Below are 26,529 nucleotides of genomic sequence, written 5' to 3' on the forward strand. Positions count from 1 at the left end.
AAAATAGTAACGGAATCTTTCTTCAAAAGACTGAGAATAAAGGTAATTCCGTTTCAGGAAAAAAAATGTTTTTCTCCACTTTAAACTTTGTGTCAACTTCCAATTTGTGAACATATCACATTGATGTCTTCAAGTGTGGTCATCTTACTGCAGATTGTTGTTGTTCTGGTTGTGAATGTGGCGACAGGATTCAGCTATTGCGCAGTGGAGAGACGAAATAAAATCCTCGGCTATTTGCCTTACAGAAAGCCTTCATGCAGCAGTTTTTCAAAATTACTACATTATACAAACAATGTTTAACTACTTGATTGATTGGTTTTACTCTGTTCAATAAACGTGAACAAAAAGTAGCCAGCGGTCCAGTTGAAGCGGAAGTCAACCCAAACATATTTTTTTCAAGAATATATTGCCAGCAGGCCCACTAGTTGAAACACGGCATTCTGATTAATTTTGTGTTTGTTGAATATAAATTAAGCAGCAAAATGCACTCGTTTTTAGCCATATCTGTGGGCGGCCATTTTGTCTTCTGTCGACTTAAAGTGACATCGCAACTGCTCACAACGACCAATCGCGGCTGACCTGTTTTCTGAATCTGAGCCGTGATTGGTCGTCGTGAGCAGTTGTGATGTCATTTTCAGTCGACAGAAGACAAAATGGCCGCCCCAGAGATGGCTAAAACGAGTAGATTAACACTTATTCCACAAACACAATATTTATCAGAGTGCCCTGTTTCAACTAGTGGGCTTGCATAGAACATATTCTTGAAAAAAAAAAAAAAAAAGTTTGGGTTGACTTCCGCCTTAAGGTCCAGCCTTTGACAGGGTGGTGTTGGAAAAAGCAAGGTGGTAATCTCAAAAGTCCGCATGGCTATGGCGGTGATCATCACCACAGCCAACTGGAGCCCCGTCTTATGCCTTTCAAAAAATGCGCAAGCTGAACTCACCAAGGATGACGGCAATAATGGTGGTAGAGAAATAATAGATGACAGCTCGCAGGCCGATCTTGCCTGACACCTCCGAATCCAGGGCTGCGACACCTGTCGCGTGACGCACATCACATACAGTGTACGTCATAATCCACGCTGGTTGGATTTGTGCACACTCGTGCTTCTACCTGTTATCATGCTGGAAATGATTAGCGGGAGGATGACCAGCTTGAGCATTCGCATCAGAATCTCTCCCGGGAAGCCGAAATACTGCTTGTGGAGATGGGACAGGGAGGCATATTCTCTTACCGCAACACCCAGACTGATCCCTGCAATGTGAACACAAGTGCCTGTTTAATGCAACAACATTACAGTATTGGAGGTAGAGGCTCTAATGGTATCCACATACAGTACAAGAGTTGTGTCCCCATTAAAAAAGGCTAAGCTCAGCTATTAGCCATCGATTGTAACGAGTGCATATGGCTCGTATAGTGCCAGTTTGATTGAACGCGACCATTACAAATGACAGAAGCTGACCGGGCTTGAACAAATCTCGCGAGACTTTAAAAGGGCTTTAGCCGTAATGTGGCAAAGTTAAAGTGCGATTACATTAAAGTCGTAGTGTTAAGGGGATAAAGTAATTTTATGAGACAAAAATGTCATGTTAGAAAGAGGAAAGATGTACAGTAATCATGCGGGAATGTCATCGTACTGCTACAAGAATAAAGATGAAAGTGTAATGTAGAAAAAGACCAAGAGTAATAGTTTTGCGAGAATAAAAATGTAATCTTGCGAGAATAAAGTCATCATGTTATGAAAATAAAGGCGGAACGTTATGAGAATAAAGATGCGAACTTGTGAGAATAAAAATCGTAATGATATGAAAAAGTCAATGTTAATGGTACACGAGAATAAAGTCTTAATGTTACGAGAATGGAGTTGTACATTTTTGTGAAAATAAATACGAATTCTTGTGAGAATAAGGTCGTAATGTTACAAGAATAAAGATGCAATCGTGTGCGAATAAAGTCGTAATGTTACGAGAATAAAGTTGCACATTTTCCGAAAAGAAAAACAAAATCTTGTGAGAATAAAGTCGTAGTGTTACGCGAATAAAGTCGCAGTGTTACGCGAATAAAGTCTGAATTTTACGAAAACAGCTATAGCGTTACACAATTAAATATGTAATTGTGTGAGAGTAAAGTCGTAATATTACAAAAAATAAAATCGTCGCCTTGCGAGAATAATGTACTGTTACAACAAAAAGTTGTATGTTACGAGTTGCTTTTCGGTCATAAAAAAATATTTTTATGAAAATAAAATCATACTACAAGAAAACATTTTGTCATTTTAGAAGAATAAAGCTGTAATATTACGAGAAGAACATATTGCAACACAAGTCGTAAGACAACAAACAAACGTATTATTACAACAAATATTTACACTGTTGCAAGAGTAAAGTCATATTAGAACGATAGATCGAATGCTATGAGAATAAAGTCATGAAAATATTTTTGCAGGGAATGTAACAAGAATAAAAGCTCACCAAAAAGTTGAAACGTCGAGAATAGCGTGAAATTGCAACAAAAGTCGTAATATTACACGAATACAGTCCCTAATGACTAAAGATTGAAATTCCGAGTTTATTCTGGTAACACTACGACTTTATTGTGGTCATATATTGTTTGCAAATGCAATTGGTGGCATGCAGTCAAACCTGGGAGAAACTACACCATAAACATTGAACCCACAAGTGTTGCTTAGATGCTTGCAACGTATTCTTTTTTTTCATACATTTTGTATGCCTCCACCCCAAGACTAATCGACAAGGAAAGGCTGCACCCTTGATCTATAAAGCATCACGTATGCGCTCGGCGTGCACCGCAAAAAAAAAAAAAAAAAAAAAAAAAAAAAAAAAGGCTGAAGGATAAAATGGAGATAGATGCACATGCATACCGAGCAGCACTGATACCACCGTGGCGATCAGCAGCCAGTTCTTCTTCAGCAAGCCTTTGCAACTGACGCGTCGCCGCTCTTTGTCGCCCATCATGTCCATGGTGGTCCACGAAGAAGGTGTCCCCCCCTCCTCGCTCGGACACAAAAGCCGGAATGTCACGAGCAGATGAGGCGCTGCTGCGTCGCGTCAGACGCTGCTGATGGCCAACGACGATGTAAGGGAGGGGGAGGGGAGGCGAGGGGGGGGGGGGGGGCAGGAAGGATGGAGAACCCCCCCCCCCACACACACACAACTCCACTCCCTCACAAGGTGTCTCAGACATTTTCTCCTCCACGTTGGAATCCACCACAGAAGGTTACCAATGATGGAAAACTGGAAAAAAAAAATCGTCAATTGACAAGATTTTTTACCGAGGAAAGAAACGCAATGTTACGACGAAAGCAAAATATTCCCGAGATAAACTGTAACAATTAAGTCGATTAATTAATTAGTAATTCAAGAAAATGAAGGAAATGCAAATAAAAAAAAGCGCCATTTTACAGTATTCGTTCTTGGGTGAGGTAAAAATTCATGAAGATGATTCCAAAGCAAACAAATAAGCATATAATTACAGTATTTATTCAGGCAAAAAAAGCTAACAAACCTGATCTAAAAGTTACAAAAGTTACTGGTGCAGGAAACTCCGCCCATCACTACTTGCCACGGAGATTACAACAGAAAGAAAAAAAACAAAGCAGAGCAACAACAAAACAGGGTTATGACTGAATCTTGTGTCATGTACATAGGAAAAAAAGTATAATATTACACAATTAAAATTGCAGTTTTACACAAGATTAAAGTCGTATTAAATGTTTACAGTTTCACAAGATTAAAATGGTAATATGTGTGTCATGTGTCATCTTCCACATCGCTTATCCTGTACAGGGTCGCGGGGAGATGCTGGAGCCTACAGCTGACTATGGGCGAAAGGCGGACTACACCCTGAACTGGTCGCCAGCTAGTCGCAGGGCACACACAGACACATTCACTGAGTGGGAACCGATCCCACGCTGCCCGCACACAACTCAGGCGAGTGTACCACTACACTACCAGCGACCAAAATGGAAATATTACAAGAAAATGTTTTTATAATTTCACAAGATTGAAGTTGATATTACAAGGAAAAGAAACAATTTATATGAGAATATTGAAGAAATATTAGACGAAATGTTGCAATGTTATGAGAGTAAAGATGAAAAGATAAAAATGAAATTTAATAAAATAAATAGAGTTGCTCCGAGCCGATCACTTGATCGGAAAGCAGACCCGATCCCGCATGGTTTTTTTTCATCTGATGTAAGAAAGATGTAATATTATGGGATTTTTTTTTATGAGAAAAAGTATTGTATTGGGGCAGGGGGGAGTCATTTTACAATTGTACAATAAACGTTATTTCGCGTGAAAAAGGTTATGTCGTCACCGGAATATTTCAAGAAAAATTGGAATACGGTGAGTAAGACAGTTACGTTATGAAGTTGCCATTTGACGCTTTCTCATCATTAGAATGCGTCTGTTAGGTTTTATTTTGAAGGTGCAGCCGAAAGTGTTTACTTACCGATTTTTCGCCGCCTTTACTTCGAAGGCGGTGTCTGACCCTTTTTATTTTGAAAGCTTATCCGGAAAACTTCTCTTTACTTTCCGACCTCACTCCTTCAACAGAGTGGTCCTGTACTTTAAGGACGTTCTTACTAAAAAAAAAATAAATAAAAAAAATACTCCACTCTTGGCGTTGGGGGGCAATGACTGGAAAGTTAATCGTATAGCAACAGCGAGTCGCAGATTTGTTCCCTTTTTTAGGGAGTTGCTGACTGGCTGAGTGCTAGCTGGTTAGCTCACTCGCCACATCAGCGACGACGTTTTGCAGATACGATAAGCGTGGCGTGAAGAAGAAGAAGAAGAAGAAGCAGCAGCAGCAGCAGCAGCGCTTATGTGTGTATCGGGGGGAGCTGGCCTTCATTAGACCCTGCGACGACGAGCTGGAGAGCTTCCACAACCCCCCGCCCCCCCCACGTTCGTCTCTTTCCCGGTGCAGCATCCCGTCGAGATGGGTGAGTCGCTAGTCGCTTAGCTAACAAGCTAACCTGTCAATCAAAACCACCTTGGAGGGTTATTTTAATATAATGACGTCATCACAGCCACTATCACAGTTGCTGTGTTATTAGCGATTTGGTTGGTGGTGGCAGCTCAGCGAGCGGGGTGTCTTGTGTGTGTGATTAGGATGCTGCATTGCAACGGCAGTGTCCTGCTTCTCGGGAGGTTTGGGTGTGGGCTCCATCCTCGGAAATGGCACCGCCGGGTGCGCTGTTGATGGTGCAGATGGCACTCCTCCATCTTTACAGCTGTTACGCAACGCAATCCGGCTGCATATTACTCCGCTGGAGCATTTCCTTCTTCATTTAGGTCAGGGCTCGGCAAAGTAGGGCCACATATGAGCCGCCGGTCAGGACCAGTAAAGCCTTCTGTGCTGGCATAAACACTGCACTACGTTTTGAATCTAATTTCTAATATTTGATCCATGAAATTGCTTTGACTTGTTCCAAGTCTTCATTTCAGAGGGTTTCTCTTGACTGCACTGCTTCCAGTACGTGGACGTTGGATTTATTTGTCCTCACAGATTTGCGCCTCTATGGCCCGCTGCACGCCAAGCGACACGACTGAACTAGACAATCACAAACAAAATTACATTCGCCGACTGACCCTTGCACATTTATAGTTGGAAAGCATAATACAAATACTGTGGTATGGCTTGGCGGCAGACGGCTGGACCTCTGTTGGTACCTGGAAACATGCTTTTTTGGATTAATTGGCAGTCATTTCAGTGAGGAAAGATGAGTTAAGATACACTGTTTTGACTTACAAACGTAGTCAGGGAATGAATTAAAATTCAAAACACTCCTGTACATTTATTTCAAAATCATATGTATTATGATGAAACTGATTATTCTGCAGTATTTTTAATCTCAAATTTATTCAAATGTCATTTTAAATGTAATGAAATATTTTAGATTCAGCTTTACAGACGCCACGTCTGCACTGAGGGCAGTTTACGATGTGGTAAGAATGGCTAAATACAGCCAAGTCTCAATGAAGTGTTTTTTGCTTCCAGACAACCTGAGCGACGCCTTGGCGAAGCTGAAACTGGCGTCGGCAGACAGCGCCTCGGACAGCGTGGAGAGCTGTCTGGACTGCCTGCTGAAAGCGCTGCTCAACAACAGTAAGTACGCGTCCAGATGCGCTCACCCGAGCTCTGGCGATAACCATTAACTGGGCGTGGTTTCCCGTAGACACGGAGGCCAGTGTGAAGATCCAGGAGATGGGCGTTCTTCCCCTGCTCTCCACCCTGCTAAACCCTCAGTCATCTTGCACCCCCAAAGTCGCCAATATCATCGCAGAGGTGGCCAAAAATGGTGAGTGCCAAAAAAGACATAGGGAGTCAGCCATTTTAGATGTTTTGAAGCACGTATAGGGTGACACTCAGTTTGAGCCACCCTAGTTTATGAATTGTGCAATGACACTCCTTTTCCTCCCTTAGAGTTCATGCGGACACCCTGCGTGGAAGCCGGCCTCATCCCTCCGCTCATTCAGCTGTTGAACTCCACCGATCAGGAGGTTCTACTGCAGACGGGTCGGGCTCTTGGCAACATCTGTTACGACAGCCGTAAGTATCTGTGCTGTACGAACGCAGAGTCCCATAAAGGGCCTGATGCTGGTTTTGGGTTTCAGGGCCCAACAGGTTGATAGTATTGTGTGCTTTGGAATGTGACATGTGCAGGGGAAAACAGCAGAGCCATCAGTCACGCATCTAGAAAAACGCAGTCTGCTTCAAAACGTTAAAACATAGCATGTTTCCTTCAAATACAAATGCCATGCCATGACAGAGATTGATATACTAAATGGTTGTTTATTTATTTATTTGCATTCCTCCCCCCCCCCCCCCCCCCCCCCCCCTTCTCGAAGGATGGGATTGACACTTTTAGGATATGACAACGGCTTTCGAATTTTTGACTTCTTGATGCGTTTTCAAGAGGGTTTAAAGCCTCCTGTCGAGCTTTAACTACCAGCTGTCGGTTCTGGCGCTTTCCGTGCTCAAAAGCTTGCTCATCTGTGGAATTCCGTGGGATGTGATTTTGTTTTTGGCTTGATTACGGACCCATTGGTGGGAGTGTAAAGAAGCGTGTCGCTCATCCTTGTGCTGTGTAAAATGGTGGTGGGGAAAGACAATAGTGCTGAGCCTTCCTCAGTTATTATCCTTCGTTATGTCAGCGTTTGAATGGCTAAATATGCATATTTCTCACATTAACATTTAAATCAACCAGAGTGCACATTTAATGACAAGAATTTGCTCATCACCCACAGGTGTTAGATGGTTGTTTGCGGAGGTGGGCATTCCATCAGACCATTGCAGAGAGGTGCCTGTTTTGCTGACGAGAGACGGAAACGCGACCCGTCTCTCTCACGCGCGCCGGCAATGACGGCAGTCGCTAGGCTTACTTGAGTAGACCGCATTGACTGTATATGTACAGTACAGTAGGGTGGGGGTACGCACCAAAGAGAGAATCATTAGTTAGTCAGGCTGTAGGGAAACAACTAATGCTAATAATGGAGCTTTGAATACAGAGACATTCTTGTCAGTTAACTTTTACATTCCTATTTTTATTTTGGGAAAGAGTAGGGTGAGGAGGTTGGGAAACGGTACGCACCATTTCAGAAAGTGGCAGTGATGCACCAAAAGTGGTTTGCAAATTGCTAATAGACAGAAGAAGAAGAAGGTGATGATGATGATGATGACTGCGAAGAAGACGAGATGATGTTGAAGAAACAACGTTAATTTATTGTCAGGGCAACTTTATTTTGGTTTTCACAAGGACTAGGAAGCATTTTAATCCACCAGGGTTGTACCTTTGGCAACAATGTGACATGGGATTCTGGTTACAATAAGCCAAACTTTAAAGGAAAAACCTTTAAAAGTTAAAGTGGCAGCAGACCTCCACGTAACAGTTCAATAGAAATAATTATACGCTGCGTGAAATGTCAATTTTATGTGAGTGTAAAGCTGTTTGAGCAGCAATCCGGCACGTTATGATGTACATGGTGGACTCTATTTACCATTTCATTCAAATCGCTTCAGATAATGGATGGATGGATTTTTCATCTGTTGGACCTTATTTTTTTTATATAATAAAATGACGGACGGACAGGCAGACGATTACAGGAAGAGATGACGGATGACGGATGACGGACGGGTGCCCAGACCGCTGACGAATGACTGCTCGGCAAACCATCTCTGGTTGTTTGACAGATTGTGCAAGCTACCAGCTAGGCTACACGAGCTAGCGCAGCATCTGAGGTCTCCTTCCTAAAAAGCTTATAAACATTCAAATTGCGAAGTATCCTATCATTCTCTGTGCTGCTTATCTTCACCAGTGACCACAAATATTTTTTTTAAAGAAGTTCTTGTCATGAAAATGTATTATCAGTTTTTGTCAGACAAACATTGCGCGCTAATAGCACAAGAAATGAACCCTGCCCCCCAATTTTTTTTTGACAGATTTGTTGTTTTTGATTGACTTTATTACGCTACAAGAATAATATATGGATAGAACAAAGATTACTCCACATGTATTTTTTCATTTTTTATTTATTTATTTTTTATTTTTTTTTGTTTGTGGTTGATTTGTGTCCCGGCCTCTTTTGTTTTGCAGATGAGGGCAGGAGTGCAGTTGACCTGGCAGGAGGGGCTCAGATAGTAGCTGAACACATTAAAACCCTCTCCCAAAATACAGAGCCGGAAAATGAGAAGCTCTTGACAGTCTTTTGTGGCATGCTGATGAACTATAGCAATGATAATGGTAATGACCGTCAGAACAACTGTCATCTAATACGCCCGTCTTCTCCTGTACGCCATAAAAAAAAAAAACACAAAAAAACAAACCCCCCCCCCCAAAAAAACGTGAGGGATTTTTCATTCTTCTCATCTTTCTGCCATGCTCTGCTATTTTTCCAGCTTTACCTCTGAAATTAGATCGTCGTACATGCTACATAAACTTATGATAACATACCGCATTCTGCTCGTGAGGCAAGAAAAATGGACCCGCGCCCCATTTGGGGCCCTTTGGTGGACAATGTGTTAAAGCTGTACGCAATCTTTAATAGCGTCCTTCACAGTCACAATAATTTTAACAAAATATCTGTCTGATTTTACGTTCCCAAACACACCCGCCCTCCCCTCCGTAGATTCCCTACAAGGCCAGCTGATAAGCATGGGCGTGATCCCCACACTGGTGAAGCTGCTTGGCATCCATTCCCACAACGCCGCCCTGACGGAAATGTGTCTCATCGCCTTTGGGAATTTAGCCGAGCTCGGTGAGTTTAGCTGCTCAGCCCGCACGCAATAAGGAAAACTCAAATCCTTGGCAATTTTGTGGTAGCCATCTGTTCTGGATACGTAGTTGAAAGTTGATTGCATTCGGGACAAAACCTCAAGTTTGCTTTCGAAGTAACTCTGGAAGTGGCCAAAGCAGCCCTAAAATGGCGGCAAAGGTGCCCAAATGACTGACCGCAGAACCTTTGCGGCCGCAAGGGCAAGCTCTTAAACAAATTCAAATGTGGAGCCTTGCTGCCTGTTAAACAGTATACTTGGTTTTAAAATCAGATGGCGTCCTTTGCGATTTTTGACATGGCTGCCGTTGTCGCATCAGAGTCGAGCAAGGAGCAGTTTGCCTCCACCAACATTGCTGAGGAACTGGTGCGCCTTTTCCAGAAGCAAGTGGAGCATGAAAAGAAAGAAATGATATTTGAGGTCCTGGCTCCCCTCGCAGAAAATGGTAAAATTGCCTTTTTTTTTTCTTTTTTTTTTTCCCCATCATGCACATTGCAAAAACCGGGCTTAAAAAAATAAGGGAATAAGTTAACCGATTTCACTGAATTTGTCTGAAAATGTTGACTACAATTAATATATCTTTGTTCATCTATCTCTGCCTGTGATGTGTAGTGACAGGCAGAGCAATTAAATATTCTTCCACTAGATGGCAGTAGGTGCAGTTAACCTGTGTTTCCACCTGTTGCTTTTCATGCAACAGTAAAGCACGTTCTGCATTAAAGCAGCACTGGGCAAGAAATCGACCTAAATAAACAATTTTCACTTTTGATGAAACATTGACTTACAAGTACAGCAGTTGAATGGGACTTCATGCCCTGAGGGGGTCTGTTCGGTTTTTACTGGCACAAAGCAACTTTGAGGAGGATGGGATCAACCCTGGCACCGGGGGCGGAGCCAGAAAGTGGCTAATGGGTGGGCCTGGAAAAATCAGGGTGAGCACCATCCTCCTGTCCCGACACATAGTATATTCAAATAAAATGACAAACTAATTAATATGAAGTTCAGATTTTCCTTAGACAACCACAATTATGCCATCCTTAATATTCAACAAAATAAAAACACACAACAAAACACAAATTCAAAAATAATTTAATAATAATTTACTAAAAATTTAAAAATATATTTTTTTCATGAATCTCACTGTGTGGGCAGTCTGTCAAACTGGCCCATTTTTTGGTGCCAGGCAGGGGCGGAGCCATGGGTGGGCCTGTGCCCACCCAGGCCCACCCATGGCTCCGCCCCTGCCTGGCACCAAAAAATACAAATGTCCTGAATTGCTTTACGGCTTGCTCACTTTCTCCTTTCGCTATAAGGACGGCTCAAGATTTCACGACCCTACGCGCTGGCACGCATGGGAAATGTGGTTGATTTTTGTCAAAACACTACCGCTTTTGTCCACAGGGCGCCGCCATAATCAACAAAAACAGACATACGGCACAGTGTTGCTTTAAATAATACATTTAGCGATTGTTGTTATTTTTATGATTAGAAGTAGTAGCGTGATTATTAGACCTAGAATAACACAATAATATTCCACCATAACGTTACACATCCTCTCCCCACAATCGCCGACTCATACTTGCCTTGGCTCCCGTTCAGACGCGATCAAGTTGCAGATGGTGGAGGCGGGTTTGGTGGAATGTCTCCTGGAGGTGGTGGGCCAGACTGTGGACGGCAAGCGGGAGGAGGACGTGGCCCAGCTGAAGACGGCCTCTGACCTCATGGTGCTCCTGCTGCTTGGAGGTCAAAAACGCCACTTTTAAAACGCCACTTTTACGTCTGCCTTCCGCTTCCCTCCCCGTTCACCATTCTTGACTTGTCTGTGCAGACGAGTCCATGCAGAAGCTGTTTGAGGGAGGGAAGGGCAGTGTTTTTCAGAGGGTGCTTTCCTGGATCCCATCGCACAACCACCAGTTGCAACTGGCCGGTGCGCTTGCCATAGCTAATTTTGCCCGCAATGGTGAGACTGAATAAGCTGCCGCTTTGTTCGATCAAGCCCGTTTTTTTTAGACTGCTTTTTTTTTTTCTCTCTCTCTCTCTCTGTGGACAGATGGCAACTGCATCCACATGGTGGACACTGGCATTGTACAGAAGCTTTTGGAGCTGTTGGATCGGCACATCGATGAAGGCAACGTCACAGTTCAACACGCAGCTCTCAGTGCTCTTCGGAACCTGGCCATACCCGGTGAGCCGAGGCTTAATGCTTGTATGCTGGCAGTCAACAGTTTGGACGCACTCTCACATGCTGAGGTCCCGGTGTCATGTCCCACCAGTTGTGAACAAATCCAAGATGCTGTCGGCTGGGGTCGCGGATGTGGTGTTGAAGTTCTTGCAGTCGGAGATGCCACCGGTTCAGTTTAAGCTTCTGGGGACCTTGCGCATGCTCATCGATACACAAGGTAGAAGTCGTCGAAGTCTACTCATCCGTCCTGTCATAGCAATACAGTGAGGCTCCGATTATCGAGGGGGATAAGTTGGGACCCACCTGCGGTTGGTAAAAATCCGCCATAAAGACAGGCCCACTAGTTGAGGCAAGGCATTCTGATTAATATTGCGTTTGTGGAATAGGAGTTAATCCACCCGTTTTTAGCTATCTCAGGGGGCGGCCATTTTGTCACTTCCGTCGACTGAAAATGACATCACAGATGCTCAGGGCTGAGGTAGCGACCAATCACGGCTCAGCTTCAGATAACAGATGAGCGGTGATTGGTCATTATCTGAGCCCTGAGCAACTTCGATGTCAGTCTTCAGTCGGCAGAAGTGACAAAATGGCCGCCCCCAGAGATGGCCAAAAACGGGCGGATTCACTCTTATTCCGCAAAGGACGCAATATTTATCAGATTGCCTTGTTTCAAGGCCTGCATAGAACATATTCTTCTATGTTTGGGTTGACTTCCACTTTAAAAAAAAAAAAAAAAAAAAAGATTGCTGTAAACTGTCAATTCCAGTAATACAATGAAGATGTTACAAAAAAAATATACAATATAACGAGGCTGCGGAAGGTGAACTACTGTCACAATTTGACCAAATTCTCATGAAAACGCTCCGAATCTGCCTCGTTGCTGGTTTCAGTGGAAGCGGCGGACCAGCTTGGGACCAACGGGAAACTGGTGGAGCGGCTGGTGGAGTGGTGTGAAGCCAAAGATCACGCCGGAGTGATGGGCGAGTCCAACAGGCTCCTTTCCGCTCTCATTCGACACAGCAAGTCCAAGGTCTGATAGCCAGTTTGGTTTGAAGCAGACATTTTTGAATCTTTTCACTGACTGTTCCATTTTTTTTTTTTTCCTTTCTCAATGTGCTTTTCCAGGACGTCGTCAGGACAGTCATCCAGGGAGGAGGAGTCAAGCACTTAGTCACCATGGCGACCAGTGAGCACATGATCATGCAGAATGAAGCACTGGTGGCGCTGGGCCTCATTGCGGCGCTAGATTTGGGTGAGAGCAATTGCAAGAAACCACTCGCACGCCATTTGAATCAGTCCCCAAAAATGAACTGTTCTTATCATCAATTCATAGTTGCAGCGGAGAAGGACTTTGAGGAAGCCAACCTCGTCGCCGTGCTTCACAAGCTCTTGTCGGATGAGAGGAGCGCGCCGGAGATTAAATACAACTCCATGATCCTCATCTGTGCCGTCATGGGCTCCGGTGAGACCACAGACACATTTTCACTGACGACACTTTTATGGTAAATGCGCAAGAGAGCGGTTTAGTTTCTCTTATTTTAGTAGGCCTGGATGATGATCACTATCCCACTTTATTTAAACAGGAAATGTAATTTTTTTTTTTTTTTTTTTTTACCACAGAACTTGAAAGAGAGCAACGCAAGCTCAAAGTGTGAAGTGATGGAATTGGAAGTGTTAGTGGAAGACAAAACGGGGTTACAGAGAAGAATTCAATCACTCCGATAATTTGGGGGAAGCTAGCAATAGCATAAAAGCCGCGTTTAGTGTTTGATTTTACTAGTCTTACGTAGCCATCCTGCGTGTATAAAAAATCAAATGCAAATTAGCCCAAACTGCCATGGCTCAAATTAATCTAGGTCGATTGACATCATAAAGCGTCGAATGGCCAACCCCAAATCACGTTCAGTCGCTAATTTAAATGCACACAAAGAATTGCTAACTCATTACAGGAGAAGACAACCTAAACATATTTTTTTTCAAGAATACCCTGTATGTTATATGCAGGCCCACTGGTTGAAACAAGGCATTCTGATAAATATTGCGTTTGTGGAATAAGAGTTAGTCCACCCGTTTTTAGCCATCTCTGCGGGCGGCCATTTTGTCACTTCTGTCGACTGAAAATGACATCACAACTGTAGGGCTCTGGTAACGACCAATCACGGCTCACCTGTTTTCTGAAGCTGAGCCGTGATTGGTCGTTACCTGAGCCCAGAGCAGTTGTGATGTCATTTTCAGTCGACAGAAGTGACAAAATGGCCGCCCCCAGAGATGGCTAAAAAAAAACGGGTGGATTTTGCTGCTTAACTCATTCCACAAACGCAACATTAATCAGAATGCCTTGTCTCAACTCGCTGGGCCTGCTGGGAACATATTCTTGGAAAAAAATATTTGGGTTGATTTAAACTTGTTGATTTAAAATGGTTCCACCAAACCAGACAAAAAGTCTATAATACTACTCAAAAGCAAACTGCTGTGGTTAACATGATTTTCCCAAGCTCTTTTTCAAAGGTCTTAGAGCCATGAGAGATGTACTATTTAAGACAACGAGCTGATGAATAACCACAAATGAATCTTTGTACTCACTTCGTTTTAGCATTGCAGTGATCCGTTTTTGACAAAACAGGCTTACTCAAATATATCTGACCTTCCTATTTCCACTCGTCATTGTCTAACATCCAGACTATCGATCTTGAAACGACATAATGCCACACGGCGTTCGGGCAAAATGGAGGCAGGAATGACACGGGATATGGATTCCTGTTGACTTTTTGTGCATTAGTCACGTGTTGAAGAAGAAGCGTTGACTCTTCTCTGCTCTCTCAGAGCCCCTCCACAAAGAAGTCCAGAGTCGGGCGTTCATCGACGTGGTGTCCAAGCTTCGCTCGCACGAAAACAAGACGGTGTCCCACCAGGCGTCGCTCACAGAGCAGCGGCTAACCGCCCAGAGCTAAGCGGCCGGGTTCGAACGTCAACACCAACCCATCACCCCCCACCACCACCCCCCCCCTCCCTTCCCCCGGGCCATCGCACCCGAACGCCCTGCACCCGATCACCCGGTGAATGCGCTCCCCCCTTGTACTGTAAGCCCATCGTCATGTGCCAAGGTACCACGTTGCATTAACTGCCAGACAGACATCCTCTTGACTCGTGCTAAAGACAGACTGATGTCCGTCGCGTATGAATATGTCATTGTTTGTAATCACAAAAACCCACGAAAGCCGTCATAATGGTGAGATTGATTAAGGCGAGGTAGCATCGGTCTTTTCCTCAGCCCCTTCGACTTGTACATGCTAGCGTCGTCACGGTAGCAAAATTCAGATGTGGATACCATACCTGCGTGAAGTACCCTGATACTGATGCTGAAACGATACCACGGCAAAAAAACTCAAATGGCAGTACATCGTAGAACACAGGGCTTTCGATTCTTAGCATTTCAAAATATTGGACTGTATCGGAGTATATGTAATCATTAAATATTGGGATTTTCGATACCACTTTTTCTCAGACCGATACCAGTACAAGCATTCGCTCCTGAGTATCACCGATACCAAATACCACAATTACTGAAAAAAAATTCTGGCGTACATGATGATTTGCTGACGTGTCTGATCACTGCAGTGTAGCGCAAAATACTGGCCAGGAGGACTTGCTTGATGTCTGATTTTTTTTTTTTTTTTATTAATTAATTTATTTTTTTGCCTTAATATCAGTGGCTGGTATTGGCAGCTTTCACGAGTACCCAATACCTTGAAATAAGGCTGGTATGGGACCGTCACCCGGTATCGGTATTCGCCAATATCGAATGAATCATCATTAATTTTCATGCTGTGTCATGCTGTAGTTTAGCACAGTGAATTAGCACGTTCCTAAAATGACTCAATTGTTTTGTTTTTTTTTAATTATTAGATCAGATTTATTCAGCGAATTTCAATTCGAATTTGTATTGCATTGTGGATTGGACTTTTGTCTTTCCGCATTTGCCATACTGTTGTTGTGTGGAGGCAGAAAAAAGTACGCTAAAATCTACCACAGTTCACTAGTTCAGCTTTCGTTCTGTCCACATGGAAACGCGTTCAATATCTTACGGGAGAGACTAGGCAAGAACACTCTGACTCTTTTTTTAAATTTTTTTTATGGAGAACTGTTTGCAGAAGCACTCGTACTAAAAGTCTGTGGTATTGTTTCATTTTTGACAGTGAGGTATGACGGTACTTTTGTAGTACAGGTACACCGTGCGACCCTGGTACATGCAACTTTGCAGCACTCATAGAATGAGCATAAGCTGTGACGCCAGCTGCCGTGTTAAACCCTCGTCGTTTTGCTGTGGTGCATGTTTGCTTTTGGCCAGCCTGCCTCTGATGCAAGAGCGGGGAACCCTTTTTGAGTTTTTTCATGAAATCATCCATTTTTAGTAAATATATGGATTTTTTTGGTTTGTTTTTAGAATTGCCAGGCAGGTCAGGTGGCACACCATAGACTACTCACAAAGAGTTGAGGGGAGTTTGATATGTGAATTCCAAATTTTAGAAGTTCACCAGTAAAGGTCGTAGTGCATTTTAGGTTCGTCCAGAAAGTTCACCCAACATCCCTAATTTTTTTGTGACTAGCGCAATAGGTTCCCCATCCCTGCTCGCAATATAGGCAGCTTCCTCTAATCCTATCCACCTTTCTTTGATTTGTTGAGGTTTGAGTCTTATTTCTATTTTTTATTTTTTTTTATAAAGTTGATCCAATATGTCTTCGAGTTGCTGACATCGGGTCTACATATTTGTGGTGAAAGTCAGAACAAAAGAGCGAGGCACCTTCATTCGTCAGGTCTCATTCGCTAAGAAAATTACCGCATTACCTCATAGATGGGCTGTTATCTCCTTAACTGCAGAGTATCAGACATCTGTGGCGGGGAACCTTTTACACAGAACCCAGCCAAGGTAGGATATTGAAATTTGGTAGGCATGTGTAGAACCACAAAACATCTCAAAAACAAAACACACAGGAAGTCAGCCATTTTGGCATGAAGCAGCCATTTTAGGGTCTTTTTGGCCATTGCCAGGAGTCCTCCGGGATGAACTTGTCCTTGAGATTTTGTTACGCATATTGCGAAACATTTGCATTTCCATCATTGCGTGTGGTCAACTTTAGAGATGCCATGTCTGCAAATTACTTTACAACCCCCCCCCCCCCACCCCACCCGGTCTGTGTCAGTGCTGTTTCTACTGTAGATGAAATAAATTGGATTGGAGTGGAGGCTATTAATTGGAAACTACGGTTTATGTTCAGGTCATAGTAAATACAGGTCACGGTTTTGTGAGTTGTTTACACCCCCGCCCGTGTCACTCTTGCATTGTCACACCTGTTGAGATAGTGTAACATTATTCATTGGGAACACAATGGCAAAAAAAACGTTTTGTGTTTTTTTACACTTTTAGCAGTGAATAAAAGCGCAGCTAGCATCGGCAATTAAATGCACATTAGTGAAGAAATGCATGAGCCGCCACCCCCAATGGATCTCTGAAAATTGCTTTATCATGTCACATCGCATATACTGGAAATCTTGGCATGTCCCAATCTATAACAAATGTCACCATATCGTTGTTGTTTTTTTGTTTTTTTTTTAAAGGTATGAGTGGTTATTTATCAAATGTGCTCTTAATGAGTTGTATCCATAGCAACAGCATAAAAGTACTATAAACGTAAATGTTTGTTGTAAATGTCGAAAAAGTTGTACATTTGAAAGATTGTAACAGAAGATAATTAAAAGGTGATAGCTAGCGGGGTTCACTGTCTTTGTTTCTTTTATTATCAGTACTAAAAAATAATGCAATGGCAATGCATGAATGCAATAATAAACCCCAAACAGAACTTGTTGGCTACAAATTTTTGAAATCCTTTCACACAATCTTGGTCAACATTTCAATCATTTATTTTAAACCCGGCCCCATTTTCAAGGTAATGAGTGAGAACATACCCTTAATAATACTTTCGTGGGAAATACTGTGACCTAAAACAACCCAAAGTACAGTGGCCAGTGATGAGTATTTTACACAATCATGAATCATATCAAATACAATGACTTTTTTTTTGGGGGGGGGGAATGGGTGAGTCATCATGTTTATAAAAAATAAAATAAAAATACAAGATGCTTGTGTCAGGTGTGATTCAAGTGCAGAAACATACAGTATGTCACGAATGAGCGGCGAATGTATTAAATTACTGAAAACATGACAGTTCCTGCCACATAACCAAAACTAAATGGGTTGCAGTCTTTACTGACACTTTTTTTTTTTTTTTATCACAGTGCATTACCAAAAACAACTACTTGTACCCCAAACCCTTCACAGCCTCGAAGACCTCAAATGACAGTTAAGTCAAAATAAAGGGAAAAAATCAGTAAAATTTTGTATCCTCAAACACCTCGTGTTATGTGAAATGTTACGTGAAAATCAACAGTAATGTGTTTTTATTTTTATTTTTTTAAATGGATAAATTTGCGCCCTCAAACAGTTCATGGCTTACGTAAAAAGTCACATAAAACATTGTACAGTAAATACAATATTTTTTTGAGGGATAAAGTTATACTAAAACTAAAGTCTAACGCAGTGCTTCTCAACTGTTGTCACTCTGGGACCCACAGCTTCCTATTGTTGCAAGGTCGCCACCCACTTTTATGAAAGTTAGGGACAATAAAGCATTTTTTAGCATATTAGCATATTGCTAGCTATGATGTCTGTGAGCCAAAGGCTGAGCCACATAGTATTTTCCTTAGTAAACTAGTGACTTGAGTACAAGTGAGTTAACATTTCCTGTCACTTACCTAATAAGTACTATGTGGGAATTTCTATATTATGCCGAATAAATCTGAATTACAAACACACGTAATTTTTTATGAGCTGTCAGCGACCCGCTTTTGGGCCTTAAACAACCAGTTGAGAAACACTGGTCTGATGGGTCATGTGTCACACAGATACAGCAGTGCTTTGTTCTGAACTAGACGCATTATGGAAAATACTGATCTAATGTTAAAAGCTTTTGTCAAAATGCTCTGTGTATTTATCAAAACCAGTTATTTGAATCCCTCAAAAATCAACAGGTGTTCCTTGTGACTGCTCCAAGGTAAACAATGTTATTGACCATGTTAGCTCAAAATGCTAACGTTACTCTACCATCCGTCAGCACTAGCAAGCTTAACTTGTTAAGCTAACGAGGCTAGCTCGTACTTGTCACATTTAAATAATCTTATTGCTCTTTTTAATGATTGTAATGGTAAATAGACAGCTAGCCAACTTTATGGGAACAGTGTCTCAACTACAACAGAAACTAAAGACGGGCAGTGTTTTTCTTTTTTTACAAGTGTAAACTGTATATACTGTACATACATCTTTTTTTTTTTCACACAGTAGTAGTGCCTTAAAAAGGTGCTGGCTCAATGAGTAGTGCAGGTGAATGTCCCCCTTCATTGACGTCCTCACGGAGGCCTCAAGTCCTGCAGCTGACTCGTCAAAATCCACTAGATCAAAAGCAGAAAAAATATATCAAATCAGGTTGTTTTGTGAGGTCATAGATACTCAATAGTCGTTTTTTTGGGCTTGTTTGTCATTGGCAATAATCTGACAAATGACCATGAAAATTGGGGGGGGGATGAGGACGTACTCGAGTAGAAAGGAAGACAAGACATCACAACATACTTAAGCAACGTCACAATAAAGACACAAAGCACTGATGCTAGCGCTAACGCAAGAAATGTCCTGACTGCTCCACCAATCGGGTGATCCCGGGTCACCATGAGAACAACAGATGCGATTCTCCTTATTATCGATATCTTTTTGTACAAAACAACTGGTGGTGCAAACGATTCTAATATTTCACATCAAGCCATCCAACACCCACCGGATAAAAACACGCATAGCATGTGCCTCACGAGTAGTACGCCGGAGCGTTCTTGCCCGAGTGTGGCGGGGGTCGACGAATGGAGAGTTGGGGGGGCACCCTGATGAAGCATGTGGAAGGGGCGGGGGAGAAAGAGGGGTGAAGTGACTTCCTGTATTGCCTGCTTAGAAACCTCTGAAGTCAAATTTGTTCTCAAGCCAACCAGAGAACAGGAAATGCGTTACGGGAGGTGGGGGAAAAAAATTGGAATTTGAGACAGACTTTCACGAAAAATATAGTTTCTTATATCATACACAAGGGGGGAAAAAAAATCTGTAAACCGCAACATGGAAAAATGGGCCGAACGAGGAAAATCGGACAAATCCAACAATGGTATTTGACTTAAGAGGTTCCACCACATCCTGGTCACGTAGCAAACGGAAGCTACAATGTGTCGAGATGAAGAGGGACCGATTGGGGAAAAAAAAAAAAAACAGCGTCAGTGGCGTTGCGATAATTTCCTTACCAGCTTGCGCGTACGGCTTCAATGTCACTCACTAAGTTCTGCGCCAAGCAAATGCCAAAGATCTGTGGACGGCAAAATAGCAACTCTTTAAATGAAGGATGTTAAATTAGCCAAGAGTGAAATAAGTTAGCGAGACTGACCTGGAGTAATGCAACGCCGATGAATATCCCCGCCACTAAGGTCAGGTTGTCCTGTAGCCACTTCTCAAACTGCGGCACGCAGCCTTTCACGTTGATGTAGTCCTTCTGCTCCGAGTCCTGCGCAGCACAAACAAATTGTTCGGCCGTTTGCAATATCGCACTTGAATAGTCACGTTGAAAATCACCAGCAAAATGTAGGGGGAAGATAATAGAAGACAGACCTTTTGTGCTACTCAGGATAGTCGCAAATGTGCATGAAATGCTGCCCGCATTTAGACGTTAACAGATATTAACTCAAAATGTAAATAATAATTATTACAATAATAAAATAACTCAAAAGAAAGACAAAGTCAACCCAAAAATGTTATTTACAATAATATGTTCTATGTGCCTCCACTAGTGTAAACACGGCATTCTGATTAATATTGTGTTTGTGGGATGCGAGTTCAGCAGTAAAATCCTCCGTCTCAGAGGCGGCCATTTTGTCACTTTCTGTCGACTGAAAATGACATCACAGTTTCTCGGGGGCTCAGGTAACGACCAATCACGGCTCACCTGTTTTCTGAAACCGTGCCATGATCGGTCGTTATGGGAGCCCTGAGCAACTGTGATGTCATTTTCACTCGACAGCGAGTGGCAAAATGTCCGCCCGCTGAGGTGGACAAAAACGGGTGGATTTTACTGCTTACCTCATATTGCACAAACGATTTATATTAATCAGAATGCCGTGAAGAAAATGTTTGGGTTGACTTGCCCTTAAAAAGAAATTCTGAAGACAAACATTGCTGAGAGCAAAAAGGTGAATAATCATGACTGTGCATGTATCAGCAAAGTTACATCTCAAAGGTAAGTGTCAGAATTGTGGAAAAACTCCATTCTGTGTTGCTTTGACGAATATGTGATGATTAATAATGTCGCTTAATGACACACTTACTGGTTTTGCTCGAATATCATATCCACATTGAGTGTTTATTACATCCTCCTACAGACCAAAAAAAGAAAAAACAAAAAAAAAGTCATCCATCTTGTTTCAGTATGGGTGAAATAATAGCAAAGTGTCCATATAGACGAGGTGTCTTTGCACGTACTGCGGGGTCCTTGGTGCAGCAGGAGAAGGGAACGCCGCACTTTTCCCGACTGGGGTTTGCATCAGTGCAGTTAAAGTAGATGTTGAGGTTCCAGTCGTCCGCTCCAAAAGCGCCGCAGCACACCCACTGAAAAGCGGCAACGACAAAGAAAAACATCTTACATTATTTACAGTGCCTATTTTCGGCGCGCTATATGCAGATGGATGCGGAAACATGCGGTAACACGGGCCACTAAACGTAGCACATATAGATTTTATTTTGTTTTTTTAAAAACACCAAAGATTCTTTTAAAAAAAAACACTGATAAGCATTAAATATTTTTCCACAAAAAAAAGGGGGAAATTAAAATCCAGGAAAAATACGACAAAAATCTGCAGATGCCAAGCTGCGAATATGCAGCGGTCGACTGTAATTTTAAGTTGTAATATCACCAATGACCACTAGATGGCAGAAATGTCTTAGTTATTACTCTTGTACTGGGTTTTCTACTGCACGATACTACAAGGAGAGTAGCCATAATAGTTTTTGGCACATTTGGAAAGATATGCAGGACAAACAGTACCTCAATAACATTAAAAGTTTGAGTGAGTTGATTTTGGTGGAAGAAAAAAAAAGACGTTTTTGCACTAAATGCACATCAGTTTTTTTGCCGTCCTTTAACGGTAATTTTTATGCAAGAGAGCCCTTTGCACTGGAAAAAAAATTACACTATGAGGTTATCGTGTTGTTTGCTTCAGATCTTGTGGCTTTGGATGGTGACACTTTTATTCATGCATTGGAAAATGTAGTATCAAAAATGAAATATATTAAGGGCATGTAATTTGTCCATATTTAAAATAGCATTTTTGTCATATATCTGGCAATGCTGAAAAATTGTGTCCCCCTCCAGTTTTTAAGTTGCCCATCCCCGAAATAGATTGTAAAAAAAATCCTGGCGGGCCGTATAACACAGACATAAGGGGACTGTCACAAATCCTTCGCTAAGCGTCAGTAATTTGATTCCTTTTTCACAGGATTAAAAAAAACATGACTTCACAACGCAACACTGATGCTATTCGTTAGTCCGGCTATGGCATTTTGCATAATTTTTTTGCATTAAGCTAAGCACACAGGATGTGTTTTTAATTACATAATGTGTAAGAAAACTATCTAAAGATGTTCTTATTCAAGATTGATTGAGACTGCTTATCTGGTCATTATTTTTTAAATACATATTGAGTGTACAATTTGAGCTTACGTATTCCTGAGTGAAATCAATGAGGTTCTGCAGGTCGATGTCGTCCCGGTAAGCCCGGATGTTATTGTTGATGAACAAGTTCAACTGGTCCTTGATCCAGTCCTTGAAGACGAAAGCCAGGATTCCGGTGGTCAGCTCCAGAAAAAAGATTATTCCCAGGAACACAGAGAACTGCGGGAGGAAAAGATTTCAGCCCGTTCGCGCTAGGTCGACGCTTGTCGGTCATGACCGAATGGAGGTGAGCGCTCGCTAATTGCACGCAACGTACAAATTTGAGCAGGAAGGTGTTTTCTCGCAGCGCTCCGATGCATCCGGCGAAGCCCAGAATGAACATGACCGCGCCGACCACCATGAAGAGCCACACCGGGTCCAGACCCCCCAGGTCCGTGATGGATGAAATGTTGGACAGAACACCCTGGAGGAGGCGCACAGAATCACGTGTCACACAGCGAGAAATATGAGGGGAGACGAGGGATCGCTGCGGCAAAGTGGAAACTCAGCGATGTCGGCTAAGGTGATGTCATCTAATAATGTATTTCTAGTTCGAATATTGCTTGATAAATTAATGCGACGAATGTCCAGCAGAGGGTGCTGTTGCGTCAGTTTTTTTCGTTGGGCACCCAGTAGTCTTTAAAAATGTTAAGAGAAATGGAAATAACTCAATTGAAAAAAAAATGTTGCCATTTAAACTGAGACACGAATATACATTTGATTATAATTATTTGATTAATTTAGCCCCATGGCATTTGTGCTGAGCTTCATGAAAAGTGCCCTTCACAGAAATTTTAATAAATAACAAAATCCCTAAGAAACGATTCAGAACTAGAATGTCTACACTAGAGGAGCAACGATGAATCAACAACTAATCAATTGTTAAATTAGTCAACAATCTTCGATAATGGATTAATAGCTTTCATACATTTTGGAATTTAAAATTGTCCAAATGCTCAGAATTTCAGCTACTCAACAGTAAATATCACATTTTAGTAGTCCTCCATGAAAGCAAACTGATTATCTTTTTGTTGCATCAAAATAAAACATTTGCTTAGTTTTGGAAAACAATGATCAACATGGTTTGAAATAATGTCCTGTTTTTGAATAAAGGAATGGAAATGATTTTTTTAGCCAATTCATCGATCTGTTTGACACAAAATTCAACCGATTAATCGATTATTAAAATAATTGTTAGTTGCAGCCCTAGTATCTACTCACCTTCTCACTCCATGCCCACAAGCCAATTCCGACCAAGGCCATGCCCAGCAGCTGCAAAACAAAGCAAAAAATAAATAAAAATTAAACTTGCAAAAAAAAAACAAAAAAAAGTTAAATAAAAAGGACTCGATAAACTCTCATGCTTGCCATGGGCGTTAAAATAAATTTAAACCGCAGATGTCTGTCCACGAAAGGATGGAGAAGCTGCTAAAAGTAAGAAAAACATTGGGGAAATATATCAAATAAATAATATTTTGGAAAGTGACGGTTCGTGTAATGGCTGTATGGACTTGCGGCTTTCCACAAAACTTGTGCTTGATGTCTTTGTAGTCTTTGTATGGCTGACAGTGAAGGGCACCAACAAGCCGATTAGCAGCTGTCACCCAGTTTTTGGTACTGCACCAGCAGGGCTCCGTTCCGTTATTTTAGGAGCAAAACGCGTCTTTTAACACCATTTGGATGGAACCCGATTCGAATCGGAACAGATGTGACGACGCAGGCCTACTCGCTTACCCAAAAGAGGATGTTGAATCCAAAAATGAAGTACTTGATGCAGCAGCTGACTTCGTGGCCTTTGTAGTGATTCCCTGACATGTTTGCTCATCATCGGCTGCTAGAGCGACCAAAAAAAAAACAACAAGAAAAAAATATATGGGGGTGGGGGGGAAGAAAGGAAATCGAGTGCGGCACAATTGAAAACAAAAACACGGACGGGCCTGCTTCACGGGCTTTGTGGAGCGGGTTCAAGAAGCACTCCGCGGATACATCTCGTCACCATATCCGCTAGTCGAAATGTACTGAAAAGTCATTGCCTGGACAGTTTAATGACATGATGAGGCGCTCACTTGGCACGAATGCACGCCGTAATCCAAATGTAGCGAGCGCCTCCGTCCGTTTATCGTCTTGAAGTCAAAGACGCGTCCCTTTGCTTTGGGACAGTGCGCTCCACGGAAGGCGGGCCGCCGAGGCAGGTGCTGTGCTCTCATTGGCCGACGGCAACATTGAAGGATACCACTGCGAGCCAATCAGAACTCATGAAAAGGTTGCATTTCCGGCGCAGCATTCATCACATCCTGTCAAAACGTAAACATTTCAATTCTGCGATAATAAAATGAGAGTGAATAAAAAATAAAGAAACCTGGATTATTTAAACTGGATGAATTAAATTGTCCATGAATTAGTTGTGGCTTTGAGTCAATCACATTACTGGTTCACGCCTTCTGTGGATTAAATCACCTGACCATTTCATTAACTTTCTTTTAAAATGTGATTTTGAGATAAATAAATTACCAGTGAGGCTCTGTGACTTTCATCAGCAGGTACTACTTTATTGGAAACTAATATTTAAACATAAAGTAATTTTACACCACATAACTCTCTAATATGGAATAATAGACATATAACCATCAACAGAAGATTTATTTTTATTCAAGATTGGTTCTCTAAAGGTATATGGGCGGCTGCCCACTTTGTGTCTGATGAGGGAAGTATTCTACAACATGCTGATTTTTGCGAGAAATTTCTAATCCATTGTACCAAAAACAAATACAATCAAACAGTAAAAGCTATTCCCTCATCTCTTTTTTCTATGGTTAAACAAGACACGTATTATTGAGATGTTACACCTAATTTGAAACAATTTTGGATTGGTGGCATTGACTTTGTAATCCCAAATGTAATAACACATTTCTGAGACATTATTTGCAAAATTGTAGTTTCCCGAACTCTGTAAAATGGTACTACTGTGTATCTTAAAATATTTTTTAAGAAGAAATTAAGACGATCAGATGTAAGTACCTTTCTTTTTCGGTCTCATTTAAGATGAAGGAAAACCAATTCAAAATCATAAACAAAATTTACCCAACAAATTAATATCTAAAGTATAAATTCAAAATGGAAACCGGGAAATGTGTTTTCTGTGAAACTGAAAATTAAAACCTGGAATATCTTTTCTTCCCTTGTAATATAATAGAGATTTTGGAAGGATTTTCATGACTGGCTTCAACACAAGGGGATTCAATTTGCTATGTAAACAATGAAAGATATCCAATTTGGTATAACTATTAAGAATAATAAAATAGACGTTGGTATGAATAATTTGATAGTAATGTGTAAACAATTTATTCATAAATGTAATTTTTTTTAAGACGAAACCTACTGTAACTCACTTGAAGAATGAGCTCAGTCTTTTTATTATCTGATAAAACGAATTTCATTTTTTTCATGCAGCAAACTAAGCAAGCACAATTTATCCTTAGATAATTAATTGTAATTGCCGTAGATAATGTTCAACTATTGGATGGCAATGCACATCTAAGTTTGCATCTGACGGGTCAAATTCAGATAAAAGCATACAATTCCATAAACAACTTATTGCATGTCTTTGCAATATACATATTGCATGGGCCAGTATTGCGATATTGATGATTTTTCGATATATTGTGCAGCCCTAACGGGAGGTCAATCCAAAGAGGGGGAACGGCAACGGTAAAAGGCTCCGTTTATTCCTCTGTGCCCATAGCATCTACCAGTGTGCTGACCTGAGGCACCAGGCAGGTACATAGAGGTAATGTGGGGCGAGACCATGAAAGCATCTTCAAATGAACTCTAAACTGGACAGGGAGTCAGTGAAGGGAGGCCAGAATTGAGTTATGTGCTTCTTTCCTGTACCTCCAGTTAGGAGGCAAGCAGGCAGCAGCATTTTGGACCAACTGGAGATGCTTGAGGGAGGACCGGCTGACACCAAAATAAAGTGCTTTACTGTAATCTATCTGAGATGCAACAAAGGCTTGGATTACTGTTTCTAAGTGCTTTTGTGAAAGGAAAGGCTTACTTTAGCCAGCTGCCTAAAAAAAAAAGATTTAACAACAGCACCATTTTGCTGGTCCATTTAAAAAGCAGTGTCCAAATTAAAACCCAAATTCTGGACTACCGGCATTACGAGGTGAAATAAATGATTTGATTAAATGTACTTCTATGTC

At 41.8% G+C, this 26,529-nt stretch overlaps 3 protein-coding genes across 6 annotated transcripts in view; 1 reads left to right on the plus strand and 2 right to left on the minus strand.

The window, feature by feature from the left end:
* The window catches only part of slc1a1 (solute carrier family 1 member 1), a 9,169-nt gene extending 6,034 nt beyond the window's left edge, over window positions 1–3,135 (minus strand). Inside the window, exons 1-3 of one of the 2 annotated variants that reach the window (XM_086012434.1) lie at window positions 2,882–3,135; window positions 1,114–1,254; window positions 944–1,036 (exon numbers count right to left, since the gene is read on the minus strand). In XM_086012434.1, the coding sequence (XP_085868560.1) occupies window positions 944–1,036; window positions 1,114–1,254; window positions 2,882–2,981 (334 nt within the window). In that variant the 5' untranslated portion in view covers window positions 2,982–3,135. Of the gene's footprint in view, window positions 1–943; window positions 1,037–1,113; window positions 1,255–1,334; window positions 1,462–2,881 lie in introns of those variants that run through there. The other variant, XM_086012442.1, reaches the window with a different exon arrangement.
* Window positions 3,136–4,490: 1,355 nt separating this feature from the next.
* Window positions 4,491–17,250, plus strand: rap1gds1 (RAP1, GTP-GDP dissociation stimulator 1). Of its 2 annotated transcripts, XM_086012413.1 has the most exons (15): window positions 4,491–4,969; window positions 6,028–6,135; window positions 6,206–6,328; window positions 6,454–6,579; window positions 8,624–8,770; window positions 9,156–9,284; window positions 9,620–9,745; window positions 10,900–11,043; window positions 11,129–11,260; window positions 11,351–11,485; window positions 11,574–11,699; window positions 12,373–12,512; window positions 12,608–12,734; window positions 12,816–12,944; window positions 14,306–17,250. In XM_086012413.1, the coding sequence occupies exons 1-15, from the start codon at window positions 4,966–4,968 to the stop codon at window positions 14,431–14,433; spliced, it is 1,824 nt and encodes a 607-aa protein (XP_085868539.1). In that variant the 5' UTR covers window positions 4,491–4,965; the 3' UTR covers window positions 14,434–17,250. The 2 variants fall into 2 exon arrangements, with proteins under 2 accessions (XP_085868539.1, XP_085868547.1); XM_086012421.1 differs by lacking the exon at window positions 8,624–8,770 and having other exon boundaries at window positions 4,503–4,969.
* Window positions 17,251–17,380: 130 nt separating this feature from the next.
* tspan5a (tetraspanin 5a) lies at window positions 17,381–24,537 on the minus strand. Of its 2 annotated transcripts, XM_086012531.1 has the most exons (11): window positions 24,394–24,537; window positions 24,062–24,161; window positions 23,549–23,599; window positions 22,605–22,751; window positions 22,337–22,507; window positions 21,100–21,225; window positions 20,946–20,993; window positions 20,012–20,128; window positions 19,872–19,933; window positions 19,367–19,466; window positions 17,381–18,986 (listed from the first exon to the last, which is right to left on the minus strand). In XM_086012531.1, exons 2-10 carry the CDS (start codon window positions 24,140–24,142, stop codon window positions 19,394–19,396), a joined length of 876 nt encoding a protein of 291 aa, XP_085868657.1. In that variant the 5' UTR covers window positions 24,143–24,161; window positions 24,394–24,537; the 3' UTR covers window positions 17,381–18,986; window positions 19,367–19,393. The 2 variants fall into 2 exon arrangements, with proteins under 2 accessions (XP_085868657.1, XP_085868666.1); XM_086012540.1 differs by lacking the exon at window positions 19,367–19,466 and having other exon boundaries at window positions 24,062–24,516.
* Window positions 24,538–26,529: the final 1,992 nt, after the last annotated feature.

This window comes from Filicampus tigris, chromosome 2 (assembly GCF_054856515.1).
Source record: "Filicampus tigris isolate MCC_2025a chromosome 2, RoL_Ftig_1.0, whole genome shotgun sequence".
Classification (NCBI taxonomy): Eukaryota; Metazoa; Chordata; class Actinopteri; order Syngnathiformes; family Syngnathidae; genus Filicampus; species Filicampus tigris.